This window comes from Chrysochloris asiatica, unplaced genomic scaffold (genome assembly GCF_000296735.1).
Source record: "Chrysochloris asiatica unplaced genomic scaffold, ChrAsi1.0 scaffold00438, whole genome shotgun sequence".
NCBI classification, from domain to species: Eukaryota; Metazoa; Chordata; class Mammalia; order Afrosoricida; family Chrysochloridae; genus Chrysochloris; species Chrysochloris asiatica.
In genome coordinates, this window is record NW_006408956.1 from 1,266,065 (window position 1) to 1,280,984 (window position 14,920).

At 54.4% G+C, this 14,920-nt stretch overlaps 1 protein-coding gene across 1 annotated transcript; it reads left to right on the forward strand.

The window, feature by feature from the left end:
* The first annotated feature begins 2,713 nt into the window (after positions 1 to 2,713).
* On the forward strand, positions 2,714 to 10,493 carry LHX5 (LIM homeobox 5). Its single transcript, XM_006876965.1, has 5 exons — positions 2,714 to 2,886; positions 4,889 to 5,112; positions 5,715 to 5,992; positions 6,625 to 6,790; positions 10,126 to 10,493. The coding sequence occupies exons 1-5, from the start codon at positions 2,714 to 2,716 to the stop codon at positions 10,491 to 10,493; spliced, it is 1,209 nt and encodes a 402-aa protein (XP_006877027.1).
* The last annotated feature ends 4,427 nt before the right edge of the window (positions 10,494 to 14,920 follow it).

Below are 14,920 nucleotides of genomic sequence, written 5' to 3' on the forward strand. Positions count from 1 at the left end.
ATTGGAAAGTCCCACAGAGAAACAGAGGAAGGGAAACAAGAAAGAATAAGACAAGACGTAGGGGGAAGAAAGTGATAGGAAAAGGGGAAAATTTCAAGTGGGACAGGGCAACCAAGGCAGAATAGAAAACAGAGCTCAGGAGAGAAATCAGAGGCAAGAAACCCCAGTGAGACAAAGACCAGGTCTTCACCTGCCTCCACCCCCTCGCCTGGGCATCTTGCCTCTCAGGACGCTTATTTCTCTGTCCCTGACCAGCTGGAGCGCCAAGCAGCTAGGCTAGCCAGGCCAGGCACTGCTGGAGAGTTTGGTTTTGTCGGGGGCTGCAGGAACCTCGGGGTGCTATCTGCACTCCTTTGCTACTCATTTCTGGCCTTGCTGACTCTCACCAGCCTTACCACTCAGCAGTCACTTGTGCCCCTTAAGCTGAAGGATCGGTTACCAACCCCAAAGGATAGAAGTCCTTTTTTTCCAGAGACCCAGTTGTGGGTCAAAGCCCCAACAGTGCCCAGCACCCCTCATTCCTTGTTCCCAGTCAGGCCACCTCACCTAGAGGCTGTGGAAGACAGCACTAAAGCCAGAAGATAATTGAGCCTCCACCAAATGCCCCAACATAGGAATTCTCAACCCCCCCAAATCCACAAAAGAAAGCGCTGCAAGAACATACATACAAAACAACACACATAAACAGACGAGTCACACAAACAAAAATACTGTTAGCCACACATAGCAAACATCACACAACACAGTTCCACAAAATCTTACACTCACAAGCATACTCAACCCGACTCAGCCACATACACACAGGGTCTCAAGCAAGCAGACGGTCACCTACACACAGCTATACCACTTAGTTTTTTTTTTTTTTTAAAGTATACCGTCAATCAACATAAGCACACACACACAGTTTTACACAGGTGGTCACTCATACACACAAACATGCTCATGTGAACGAGGTCTCAAGTAATCATACACTTGTATGCACAGACCCAGGAAAACAAAAGTGCACACACGAATACACAAACATTAGCAGGAACACACACAGAGAAATATGCATAAGTGCATAATACAAAATTACTCCGGATACACCACAAACACACATATAAATAAACAGACACAAATATGCACAACCTAGTGACATTTACAAACAGATGCAAACACATTCAATTCTCCATGCTCAAACATCACATATACACTAACAAACTCAGTAAATATACCCAAACAAATGTTCACAGCCAAGTCTTGGCGCAAACACACACTCCTCTCTATCCAGCTCTGGGGTCCAGGCCAGGCAGCATTCAGATTGAAAATTTTGTTGGACCCCTACTCACTGATCAATTTAGAAGGCCGGCTCACCAAGCTGATCCCTTAGAGAAGGCCTGCCCCCTGCCCTCTCTTCTACAACTGCCGGAGTCCCCGCTGACCCTAGGAGGGACCAAACTTGCACAGAGAGACTGCTCCCCAAAAATGTGCAAATAGTCCCTTCAGCTGCTCGCATCCTTGCCTCGGCAGGCAACCACAGGACCAGAACTGGCTGACTCATAATCTGGAAGATGCAACGAGGAAAGCAGAAACATGGTGAACACCGAGTTGTCCTCGCCGCCACCTGCGAACTCTCTGCGGGAAGCTTCGTCCGCCCAGGACTCTCCCCAAACCCTCCGGAGCACCAGGGTAGCACGCTCAGTTCTAAAATCCCAACCTAAATGACATCCCCTTCCCCAATCTGGGCCTGGATCCGATTACCCGGCATAAAAGATACACTAGCCGCGCGGCCTCTGCGCACTCTTCTCTCCATGAGAAAGGCGCGCCTGGGCACCAACCCAGTGTGTGACAAAAGAAGCCGGGATGGACTCCCAAGGACCGCGCGGTCGCTGCTCCGAAGGCACAAACCCCAGGGGAGCGGGGATGGAGAAATCCAGTCTGGGCGGGCTTGGGCCCGAAAAGGGAGGTGGATGTAGAGCGCGCTCCAGGCCCCAGGCAACTTCAGTAAGTTCCAGGGATGGCGAGGGGGCGGGAGTCCCTCCCCACTAGGCCTGGGAACCCGGGCCCCCACACACTAGTGAAATGAGAGAAAAGAGAGACGCTATTTTCGGATCGCGCAGCCCCCTCCGCCCAGTCCCAAACTGAAAGGTAAATACTTACTTAGCGTCCGCACCAGGTACAAGCTAATACTCAACAATACTGATGCCTTGTTTTTTTTGCTCTGTCCGGGCCGCAACGCTGTAGCCAATTTAGATATGCTATAAATTTAAGAGGTTGCCATGGTCACGGCTCGCCCATTGGCCGCCGGGCCCCCTACGTGCCGCGCCACGTCACCAAATCTGAATAAGGATGCGCGAATTAGGCGGCGGCCAGACAAAGATGAGGATCGGGACCGCTTGAAAGTGGGGGAAAGTGCCCGCGCCTCCGCCACCGGGGAAAGCCGCTCGGCAACGCCGAAGCTAGCAGCCGCCCGAGACACCTGGGGAAGCCCGGAACAAGCGCCGGGGCGCGTGGCCAGGGCATGAAGCTGTGAACGCCATCCCTCCCGAGCCCAGCGCCAAGCCAGCTATCGCATCGGGACTTGACCCGCAGAGTCTAGGTCCGGAGCGGACTCGCCCGCCTGCGGCCGAGGCCCCAGGCAGAGCGCAGCGGCGTGGCCTGGGGGGGCAGGGAGCCCGAGGGCCGGGGGCCCAAAGGGAGGACCAGGCGGCCTGAGCCGCCGGCGCGCGGGGCTATGATGGTGCACTGTGCCGGGTGCGAGCGGCCCATTCTCGACCGCTTTCTGCTGAACGTACTGGACCGCGCGTGGCACATCAAATGCGTTCAGTGCTGCGAGTGCAAGACCAACCTCTCGGAGAAGTGCTTCTCGCGCGAGGGCAAGCTCTACTGCAAAAATGACTTCTTCAGGTAAGAGGCCGTCTGCGCTGCTGCCTGCGCGCCCGCCCTGCGTGCGCTCGGGGGCGATGGGGAAGGGAGACCAGAGAACCCAGCCCAGTTCCGGGGCTCGCGAGCTTAGACGGGGTGCGGGGCAGTGCGCTGCCTTCCTTCTGGCCTCTGGAGGATCCTGGGGAGAGGAAAAAGGACGCTACTTCTTGCTGGACCCTCCAGGCCGGGCTCCAGCAATGGTAAGGCAGTGGGAGGGCGCCCTGAGGCAGCGGGAGGGCGCCCTGACAAACTTACTCTCCAGTGGTTTCTGCCCTTTCCAGACACAGCGACTCTAGGAGAGAGCGTCTGGCTGGTCCCAAATTAGGGGCGGCTGGAGCCTTCTCGATTTGGCAGAAGGTGCTATATGCGAAGAGGCTGCCCTCCCGGCAGGCCCTTCCCCCAGAGCCACCCCTCCCACCCACACCCACCCCCACCCCCGTCGCCCCGACAAACAGAAACTTCTTAGGCCCAGAGAGGACCAGCCAGGAGGGCCGTTCTGATGATAGGGGAGGAAACCTTTTCCAACTCATTTCTCCCACTCCATTAAACATTTTCTCCCATGATGCAAAATACAAACGAAATTGGGGGTGTGAATCAAGACCTAGGGACCTGGGCTAGGTCACCTAATCTCCACCCCAGCAGGCTTTGAGTGGACCAGGGCAGATCACCTTTCTGGACCTCAGTTGCCCAAGCTGGAAAATGTCAAGGCAAATCCTAGAAGGTGGTGGTGGTTTCAGCGGTTCAGCCCTGCCTGCCCTAGTCAGCGCCCAGCCTCGCGCTTTGTGAGTGCGAATTCCGGCTGGCGAGGATAGGGGGGCGTGATTAACACCGGAGAGAAAGGCCGCCGGGCGGCCCCAGTGGCTCGACGCTGGGGAATTTGAATAGGAGAAAATGTCAGCCGCGCCTTTACACGTGTAAACTCCCCGGCCCCGGAGGCCTGTCGCCCGTAATGTGGCGGTGCTTGCAAAGCGCCTAATGATTTTTGATAAGGTGCATATGGCCAATTACACTGCCGGATAAGGCCAAAAGTGACTTATGGCTTCTAATGCCCTCACTACATCAACGTCACCCAAATTCACCCTGTTTAGAGACATGGTTGGGGGCAGATGTGGGGCCCCAAGTCCTGGGTCCTCCAATCTCCACCTCCTTCCCCAGCACTTGATGCTGCCTGCACCACTCATTCTGGGAGAAGCTGGCTTTCCCACGCACTCAAGGAAGAAGAAAAGAAATTACACCAGGAACACGGGAAATGGGGCGGGGGTGGGGGTGGAGGTGGAGTAAAGGCTCCGGTGTCCCAGCTACACAGGGTTGAGATTTACCTTCTATTCACATCCTTTGCCAGTACCTTCCAAGACCAGAGGTTTCTGAGGATAGGGACTCAATCCCTGTTTTCCTGAACATATCCCTGACCCCTCCCCAGCCCTGCTGGATTCAGATTCCAGAGTGGAATTGGAAGCCTCCTTTTGGTCCCTGGGAATCAGCAGAAGATTCTGTCCTGCCTACTCAAGCCCAGTTCCCCAAACCCCTCCCCATTTCGAGGTACCCAGCTGGCATATTGCCCCTATCTGGGCCAGGACAGGCTAGAGAGGGTAACTCCCATTGGGGTACAACCAGATGATACATATATCCAAACAGGGCCTACCTGGCTTCAAACCCTTCTTAGTCTCCAGAGCCAAAGCTGCTGTGCCGGGCTGGTCTGGCAGAAAGTGGAAGACAGAAACAACTCTGGATGCTGTGGGCCCTCTGCCTGACTGAGGGCTGCACCATTACTTCCCCTTTTTAGCCCCAGTAGAAACCAAATAAACCCGAATGGCATGTGTCCAAGACATTTGTTCCAACTCTCAGTCTCTGGGTAGAGAGGAAGGATTGGGGTTTCTTACATAGATATTGGAAATAGAAACTCCCTGGGAGCCAGTGTGCATGGCAAGGGGACAGGGGTCCAGAGAGTAGGACACTGCACTGACGGCCCATGTTGTGTCCACAGGCGTTTCGGCACAAAGTGCGCGGGCTGCGCACAGGGCATCTCGCCGAGCGACCTGGTGCGGAAGGCCCGCAGCAAAGTGTTTCACCTCAACTGCTTCACCTGCATGGTGTGCAACAAGCAGTTGTCCACGGGCGAGGAGCTCTACGTCATCGACGAGAACAAGTTTGTGTGCAAGGACGACTATCTGAGCTCGTCCAGCCTCAAGGAAGGCAGCCTAAACTCCGGTATGGAGGCCTGAGCCCACCCCAAGCCTGAGCTCTAGCGCGCTTGCTGCCAAGCAGATCTAGGACATGGGGGAGGGGGCGGAGGAGAAGACAGCGTTTGGAGTCGGCTCTACGAGAGAACCCGGACTCACCAGCTCTTTCTCGTCCCCTTCCAATTCTAGAGCCTTTCCCAACTTGCTCCTATCTCCCTCTATTTGGAACTGTTCTCATTTGAACGCCTGATTATTTTTAGCTGCTCTGGGGTCTGAAGGAGGGAAAGTAAGATCGAATCCCACTGGGCATCCGTCCCCTCCTCCAGTTCCCTCCCTCTCCAAGAAGGCGACTTTATCTAGAGGGCGTGACTCCCACCGCCCGCCCCCACCTAGGAAATAGCCCGGAGGTGATGAGAGGACTTGAGAAGGGCACTTCCAGTGACCCAGCCCCGCCAGCTGGGAAGGGGAGGGGATGGAAGGGAAGACCCCTGGGGGAGGGGCTGCCGCGGGGTTTGGGAGGGAACCCGCCTGACAAGCCCGGGTCCAGGCGGATCGGTCTGGCGGCTGGCTTGTAGAGGCCTCGGATCGTCACTGACGCCGTTCCCCCCCTCCCGCTCCGTCTGCCTGCAGTGTCGTCCTGTACGGACCGCAGTTTGTCCCCGGACCTCCAAGACCCACTCCAGGACGATCCTAAGGAGACGGACAATTCGACTTCGTCTGACAAGGAGACGGCCAACAACGAGAACGAGGAGCAGAACTCGGGCACCAAGCGGCGCGGCCCCCGCACTACTATCAAAGCCAAACAGTTGGAGACGCTCAAGGCCGCCTTCGCTGCCACGCCCAAGCCCACGCGCCACATCCGCGAGCAGTTGGCACAGGAGACCGGCCTCAACATGCGTGTCATCCAGGTGCGGCCTGGCCAAACCAGCCATCCTATCCAGCCCCGCAAGTCCGGGAACCAGGAGGCTAGGAGTCGACTCCCACCAGCTTTCTTGGCTAAGAGCGCGCAAGGCGCCCGGGTTCGGGGACAGCTGAACAAAGTGCCCATAAAGATAGGAGCCTAGCCCTGCTGCCCTCCAGGCGCGTGATCTTGGGCCTGTCCCTTTGCCTCTCTAAATTCCCTCCTTCTCTCCTTCAAGGGGTGTTTTAAGATACTCTGGGGTCCAGGACCCACCTCATTTCGTCCCTGTCTTCCAAGCAGAAAAAGAGCCACTGCTCGTCATAAACCCCGGCCCCGCGCCGGACTGGAGCCCAGCTCGGGAGCCAGAGCCGAGCAGGAGGCCTTTATAAAGCCGTCAGGCCGCAGGCGGGCCGAGGTCCAGGAAGCACAAATCTTTATGAGTCGCCCCACGAGTCCGCAAAATCCTTCACCCTTGGCTGGTTCGCGGAGGCCCCTCCCCAGTCCTCGCGTCCTAATCTGGTCTGGCCCCCCGCCTCGTGGGAGTGCTGGTGCGGAGGGGAGGGGGCGCTAGGACCCAGCCGGAGCGCCCGGGGCAAGGAGGGGACAGAAGCTTACAGCCCCTTCCTGCCTTCGTTCCAGGTGTGGTTCCAGAACCGACGGTCCAAAGAACGCCGGATGAAACAGTTGAGCGCGCTGGGCGCCCGGAGACACGCCTTCTTCCGGAGTCCGCGGCGCATGCGTCCGCTGGGAGGCCGCTTGGACGAGTCTGAGATGTTGGGGTCCACTCCGTACACCTACTACGGAGGTAAGGAAGGCCCCTGGAAAACACTGCCCTACATCTTAGCCGTCGCATCCTAGGGACTAAAGACTCAGAGCCTGCACCTGCGTTCACTCGGCTGCCCGGGGACCCATCCCGCCTGCCTCAGACCCAAGAACACCCCCCACCCCACTCCACTCCACCACCACCACACACACAGGACCCACATACATGCACACCCGAGGACACGTGAACCCACTCCTACCTACAGTGACTCGCACAGCTAAACACAAGGCGATGTATACACATTGATATGCAAAGACGTCAGAGACGTGCATCTAAACACACAATCACACACAAGTACACTCCACCCAGGTATAGTCGCTGATAGACACTCAAGAGCCACACAGACCCACACACTCCCACCCCACGCACTCAAAGATCCACACTCGCTGGCGCTCCCACACAGAGCTGTCCTAGGGCGGATGCGCCTGGTGTACTGGCCACAGCGGAGCCAGGCCACTGGAGGGCAGTGGCAGGGCTGGGGTGGGGGTCTGGAGTTCACCCAGAGCTTGCTCATTGGCTTTGAAGGTAGCCATTCTTGTCAACCACCAGCATGCTGGGCACTTTCTACTCAGATACCAGCAGATGCTCTGGGCAGGGCTCTCGTGGAAGCTGGAGACACAGGAAGTGGGCAGGGTGAGAAGTTGGGTTTGCAAAGGGGAATTCGCAGTTGGTGTTACTCGACTCGGGCCTAGCGTAAGCTTTCCTCCTGGTCATTTCTCCCTCCTCCTCTTTTCCTCCCGTGGTTCTCTCTAATTTAGCTCACAGTTCCTTGGCCCCAGTCTTCTCTGGAGACCCACTGCTTCCTACCGCACCTCCACTGCCGCTTTAGCTCACCAGCCACCTTCCCCCAAACCGTAGACCCAAGGAAGGACCTCTCTTCAAAATATGGGGCGCCCTCAGGGGTCCCTGTGCCTGAGTGAAGTCTGCACATCCGAGTGGCTTTGACCCCTGTCCCTTGGCACAGGTCTGCGGTAGCCAGGGCTGTTGGGCAGGTCTTAGGGAGAGATGATTTCTCTCCCCAAGAAAATGGATTTGGTGGCAACGAGAGCAAGAGGATGAACAAGGCACCCAGGCAGCCCAGCAGGGGACTTTATAGAATTCGGTGGCCTAGCTTCAGATTTTCCCAGACCCGTAGAAATTGTAGGCAAGTTGTGCATCTGTTTTGGGGGTTTGTTTTCTGAGGAGAGGTCCTACGGGTAACAGTAACTGGGTTTAGGGGCTGCAATCACCTAGCCCAGGACTACTCCGATGGTGGCGTGTGCTCTGAGATCTCCACTCTCCAGATCTCGCCTCCTAAATAGCTGTCGCCCCGGGAAGCGGCCCGGGCGGTCGCGGTCCGGAATTTTTCCCCGCCTGGGTAATTAACCAAGGTCTCCCCGGAGGACCAGCGAGCCCCCAATCAATCCCGCCTCTTCTCCGTGGGAGCCTGCTACATGGGGCTAGAGGCTGGACCGTTCCTGCCACGCGGGCCCTCTTTCTCAAGAATGGAGGGGCAGGATTCCTCTCACCCACCCCACCCCGTCCTCAGCTAGGCTGCACCGCCTAATCCGCGCTGGGAGATCCAGGCGGCGGCGGCCGGCAGCGGGCGAGAAAGGGGCCGGGCGGCGGGGCCGGCGGCTCCCCGTGGGAGCTCGGACAAAGCCCCAGCTGCGGCTTTTGTGCCCTTTTCAGACGGCGTTTGTTCCAATTACCTCCGGCCCGGCCGCCATATGGGCGGAGGCGGCGCGCCCGGCGCGGGGGCCGCGGTCCTTGCTGGCTGGACGGCTCGCCGCGAGCGCGGGCGTCGCCAACCTCGTCCCTTTGGGGCCCCAAATTCACCGCTCCAGACTTTCCCCTTTCCTTTAGAAGAAGTTGGACTTTGCGATTTTTAAAAAATAATCGGCGACCATTTTAGCTGGGGCTTCTCTGCAAACCGCGCCTCAGGGGCGGGGAGGTCCCCGGTTTGGGCTGATTTCAGGGTTTGGAGAGTGAAGGGGGTGTGGGGGGTGTCTGATACTCGTCCCAGTAACGGAGACCCCAGGACTGAGCTGGAGAAAGCTTGACTTCCCCGCTCTGGTTTTCCCGCCGTCCAAAGCGGGCTGTTGTCTACAAGGTGCCCCTTACCTGGGGTCTCCCCCAGTGCGTCAGGGGGAGTAGCTTTCCTGAAGGAGCTGGGGGCGCTGTGAGAAGAGGGCAGAGCGTTGAAGTCATTATTGAGGTGGGTGGGGCGGGCGCCGTTTCTGAATTTATGGGCAAAACGCGAGCGCATTTGTACATTTTTCCAGGGAGGAAAGCCCGTAACTGTCACCAGATTCCCAAAGTGCTTAATGTCCCTAAATGGATCAGAATCGGGGTGTCCTAGCAAACCCAACGGGTCCTTTTTCCTCCCCTCTCCTAAGTCGTTGAGGCAGGCTCGGGTTTTTCGGTTCCAGGCCGGTGAGGCGGGTGCACTCCCCCGACCTGCGTTCACCTTACGCAGGGCTGCCCTAGGCCGGTTAGTAGGGTGCAGGGGACCCAGAGAGGGCGCGGAGGCTCCCCACGCACTTGCCACCCGTCCCTGCCCTCGCAGCTCGTCTGCCAGCCCCTCCGCGCTTTGTCACTGCTACCATCCCAGCTTATTCCGCCGAGTCCTCGCTGCTAGGGTCTCGAACCATTTCGCACTCTGGTCTCTGTTCAGCTCTACACCTGCCCTGCGCCTCTCCCCGTTTTGGCCTCCACGTCGCTGGCCGACTTTCCCGGGGTATCTGGGAGCGTCTCATTCTCTGGATCTATTTCTCGCTCCTGAGTTTTCACACTCGACCCTGGGTTGTTCGCCCTGTCTAGCCGCGCCTGCGTCTCCTGGCATTTTCTTTCACATCTCCTCCACTGTCTCTGTCTCTCTACGACCTCCAATCTCTGTGTCTTCCATCTCTGCCTTGGTCTCTGGGTCCCTCTCCTGTCTCCCCTTGCCCCCTGAGTGTGTGCTTGGTTTCCGTTTCTCTGCATTTTGCCATCTCTCATGGTCTCTGATTCTTATTCTGTTTGTGTCTCGTGTTTCCTTGTCTCTCTAAGTCGCTCCAGTCTCTGTGTGTCTCGCCACAGTTTGTGATCTCTTACGCTCTCCATATCACTGATTGTCTCTCTCGCCATCCTTGTTCCTGTGTCCTCCACCATCTTGAGGGACTAGGGCCTGCCTCTCCCTTGGTCTCAGCACTGACCTCGAGAGCCCATTCACCTCCTCTGGGTCCCTGACCCCTTCTGCGAGTCTCTGTCCCCAGGTCCCCTCGACTACCCTGCGCGTCCCTGCTGACCCAACCACTTCTCACCGCTCCTTGTTCTTCCTCCGTCCCCTCTCGCAGACTACCAAGGTGACTACTACGGACCAGGAGCCAACTACGACTTCTTCGCGCATGGCCCGCCCTCTCAAGCTCAGTCCCCGGCCGACTCGAGCTTCCTGGCCGCTTCTGGACCCGGCTCCACGCCGCTGGGCGCCCTGGAGCCGCCGCTAGCCGGTCCTCACGCCGCCGACAACCCCCGATTCACTGACATGATCTCGCACCCGGACACTCCAAGCCCCGAACCGGGCCTGCCGGGCGCACTGCACCCCATGCCGGGCGAGGTTTTCAGCGGTGGACCCAGCCCACCATTTCCCATGAGCGGCGCCAGCGGCTACAGCGGACCCCTGTCGCACCCCAACCCCGAGCTCAACGAGGCCGCGGTGTGGTAAGGCCACCGGGCCGGCTCCCCCCCGGACGAAGCCGCCCGAAACCAAAACGCCCGGCGCTGCGGTTTTCCCTCGGGTCCGCACTCAACCGGCAGCTGCTCCCCGGCTGCGCGGGAAGGAGGGAGACCGACCCGGCAGCCGCGAGCAAATTTTTGGGACCAAAGTCGATACTCCAGAGAGACAAGAGATTTCCAGCACGATCAAGACTACCCCAGACCCCCACCACCCACCACCTCTATGGACTAAGAGAGGGTTGAGGCCAAGGGGCTGAGACGCTGTTTTTCCCTCTCTGCAATCCAGAGTGGCACTTGGTAATCATATCTCTCACTGCTTTCCCGTCTTTAAAGAAGCGTTGATAAGAAAGAGTGAGCTTGAAAGGGAGCGAGAGGGAAGGGAGCGAGAGGAGGAAGAGAGCTGAGAGTGCGGGCAGGAGAGAACTGGAGAGAACAAGAAATACGCGTATGCAGGTTGGCGCCCCCTGGTGGCCAATCTTGAGGCTCAAGGTCAGCTCGTTGAGGAAGTGGGGGTTAGTTAAGACATCGCTGCCTAGGGGGGCAGTCCTTCACACTTCTTTACTTTGACATTTCTTTGGAGTCCGGGTGTCCGGGCCGGACTCGAACACTTGCCCACCCTGCTTTCTCCCTGGGGGAGGTGCCCAGGTTGCTGGGCTCTGGCCCGAAGACTGCCCCCACCCCCACCCCTGCCTGGGGCCTGGAGGCTGGGCCGTCAGGATGTACAATATAATACTTTTTTGGAAGTCGAACGCTTCTAGTTTCCTTATTTTGTATAAAGAAGAAACAAATAAAGTATGTTTTTGTGTTTACTGTTTATTTATTGTACTCTAGTTACCGGGGGTTGGACATTTTTATATTTTTAAGAGAAGGGTGGGCAGAGTGAGGGAGGGGAGGCAGAAAGAGGTTTACCTAAAAAAAAAAAAAAAATCAACTTTTTAAAAAAAGAAACATTAATTAAAAAATCTTTTTTTTTCCCCTCAGTGCTGTGTGGTTTTTTTCTGTCCCTGCCTTAGAAAGTGACTAAGTGATGGGGTGAATGGAATTTTCCTTCACTCTGGTTCTTGTCTCTGGCATAAAACAGACTTGAAGGATGCAGCACCTCCCCTCAACCCAGCCCCTATACCCCACCACCTCACTCTTCCCACCCAACACCCACCTCTGCCTATAGGGGGCATTCTTTCCATGGCTTCAGCTGTAAACATGTTGGGAGCAAATGGTCAAGCACTTCACTAACTAGCCAAAAGGGTAGTGGTTTGAACACATCCAGAGGCATCTCAGAAAAAGGCCTGGGGTTCTGGTTCTGAAAGGTCACAGCTTTGGAAAGCCTGTGGAGCAGTTCTACTCAGCACATAAGAAATTGTCGTGAGTTGGAATGGACTTGAAAACAACTTACAACAACTGTATGGAAGGCACAGTATTTCCCTCTGTGTGATCTACCACACGACTTCCTGGCATATAGTAAACCCATGCTATGGGGTCAATTCCAGCTTATAGGCAATGCCATGTGTTACAGAGTAGAACTCTGCCATAGGGTTTTCTCAGCAGCAATCTTTATGGAAGCAGATCACCAGACCTTTCTTCAGCAGTGACTCTGGTTGGTGGTGGTTATGTGCCGGGGAGTCAGTTCTGAGTCACAGCAACCCTGTACAGGGTTTCCGAGGCTATAAATCTTTACAGGAGCAGAAAGCCTCATCTTTCTCCCACGGAACAGCTGGTATTGTCGAACTGCTGACCTTGCAGTTCACAGCCTGATTAGTAACTACTACGCTACCAGAGTTCCTTAACCAGTGCCACTAGGTGGTTCAAATTGCCCACCTTTAGGCTAGTGGTCAAGCACAAACTGTGCACCAACCAGGGGCCTAGTGGTTGTTAAGTGCCATTGAATCAGGTTAGACTCATAGTGACATTGTATACAAGTTGCTGAGAAGCAGCTGGCGAGCTTAAACCCCTGACCTTAAGGTTCAAACCAGTCTTGCAGTCCAGTGCTTTATCCCATAGTGCATAGCAGGACTCCCTGAGACCTAGTAAACCTTGTGATTTTTGCTTATCCCAAGCGTTTCAAAAGAATCCTAGTTTCTCTCCTAATTACATCCCATGTAATTCCAGATGGGGGCAGTGGTGAGTCAGTGATAGAGTGCTGGCCTTCCATATAGGAGACCTAGGTTCAATTCCAGGCCAATGCATTTCATGCACAGCCACCAGCATTCCGCCAGTGACAGCTTGAGTGTTGATATGACATTGAATAGGTTTCAGCAGAACTTCCAGATTAAGGCAAAGAAGAAAGTTCTGGCAATTTATTTCTGAAAAGTCAGCCAAACCTATGGCTCACAATAGTCTGATCCCATTGTGCATAATTTGTCATGAGTCTGGGGTAAACTCAATTGCAACTAACAGCAATAATTCTAGGTGACAAAAAATGACTCGAGCTGGTAAGTGGATGCTAGTTATCTGCAAGCTACATTAGGACAGAGTACTTTATGGTAGGAAGGGCTCTTTCGCACTGTAATTCCTAGGCAGCACATGCTGTATCATTGGGTAGGCTGATGAAAGAGTGCTTGGTAAGGTTTAGAAGGTCCGAAGGGCATAAAGACAAATCCTTCCTCCTCTTTACCTCAGTTTCCCTACTTACAAAAGTGGGGGCTGGAGGAAGTACTGCCTACATTCCCTTTCAACTCAGATACTGCAGGGTTAAAGAAATAAATGACAGATATAAACTTGTTGTTGGCAAATGTAATAGGTTCCAACTCATAGCAACTCTGTAGTGTTCCCAAGGAATGGCTGGTGGGTTTGAACTGCCAACTTCCTGGTTAGCTGTCCTGTGCTTATCCTACGGTGTCATGCCAGAACTCAGGAGATAAAATTAAGAGGGACTTAATGGAGATCTGTTTCTGTCTAAGTTTTAAGTGGAGAGGTTTTCCCATCTTGGATATAACAGGGAGACAGGGAGACGTGGACCGAGTCACACTTATCTGTCCATCCTCTTTTTTGCAGACCTCCCAAGAGTGGTGCAAGGTGGCTTGGTTTCTTTCTTTCTTTTCTATCCTTAGAGCACAGTTGTCTTTATCAAATATTACTTGCCCATTGTGGAAATTTTAGAAATTTCAGATAAAACCAAAGGAAAAGAATGCCATCACTCAGAATTTCAATGCCATCACTACTGTAGTGGATGTATGCTCTTCCAGATTTCTTTTCCCCGTTTTGGAAATAGGAATCATGTTCTGCTCTCACCATGTAGCCACCAGCTCTGGTCACTCAGCAATATCTTCCAGATTCTAGAATTGACCTTCATAGATACAGCTGTGGGGCTTTCAGTAGTAACCGGTGAAAGGTCCCCGAATGGGTGAACCATCACTTTCTGTTTTGTTTTATTTTTCACCAATTCAATTGTTGGACATGTGGGTTCATTCCCAATTTTTATTGTTGTTGCTGTTAAGAATATATACAATAATGCGTACAGCAATTCAACAATTTCTAAATGTACAATTTGGCGACATTGATTATATTCTTCAATTTGTGTAACCATTCCCAACCCTATCTCTGATTGTCCGTCCCATCTCTGGAGAAGGACATCAGGCTTGGTAAAGTAGAGGGTCCGCAAAAAAGAGAGAAAGACCCCGAATGAGATGGATTGGCACAGTGGCAGCAGCAATGGGCTCAAATGTAAAAATTGTGAGGATGGCGTAGGACCGGGCAGTGTTTTGTTCTGTAGTACACAGTCAGAGCCAACACAATGACACTTAACAACAACACGGACATAAAGTCACTGCTCCTAGGTTTACTATCTCATTCCCAATTTCTCATCACTTTAAACTACCTTGTTACTAAATGTTTGGACTGTGTTAAGGTTGATGCTATTTGCTCCATGCAAATGCCCAGAGAGGTCAAGGGACTTGTCCAAAGCCACACAGCTGAAGAGTGGCAGAAGCAGAAGTTAAGTCCACGTGCTGAGTGGTTCTTCTGATCCACATTGATGCCCTAATTATCATGGATTAATGGGGTCAAGAGAGAGTCTGCAAGATAGGCTCCCATCTATGCCAGGGAGAACAAATGTGCAAAATTTATCTGTGTCCAAATGCTTCCTGGACACATGTAAATTTTTCAGAAGGGCTCACTTAGAACTTTCATGTGAGTTACATAAGGTAACAGGCCAGCCTTATCAGGGTCAAAAGGGCAGAGGATGAAGAGAAAGGAAAAGTTAAGGGAAGAGGAGGAAAGGAGGCAGAAGGGGAGAGGGGGAATGGAATGGGAAGAGGAGGAGGGAAGAAGGAAGACAAAAATGGATAGGAGAAGCACTTCCCCCACAGGGTGGGCCAGATCCTTTACTGCTCTGACTCCATGGTCCAAAGAACCCCAGCAGAAACCACCAACCCACATGAGAAACTAAGGCATACATGCACACATAGGCACACATACATG

Bases quoted from the DNA above. Each gene is read 5' to 3' on its own strand.
- LHX5 (XM_006876965.1), top strand. From the start codon at position 2,714: ATGATGGTGCACTGTGCCGGGTGCGAGCGGCCCATTCTCGACCGCTTT. The intron at 2,887-4,888 runs GTAAGAGGCCGT...TTGTGTCCACAG, and splicing joins TGCAAAAATGACTTCTTCAG to GCGTTTCGGCACAAAGTGCG. The intron at 5,993-6,624 runs GTGCGGCCTGGC...CCTTCGTTCCAG, and splicing joins TCAACATGCGTGTCATCCAG to GTGTGGTTCCAGAACCGACG.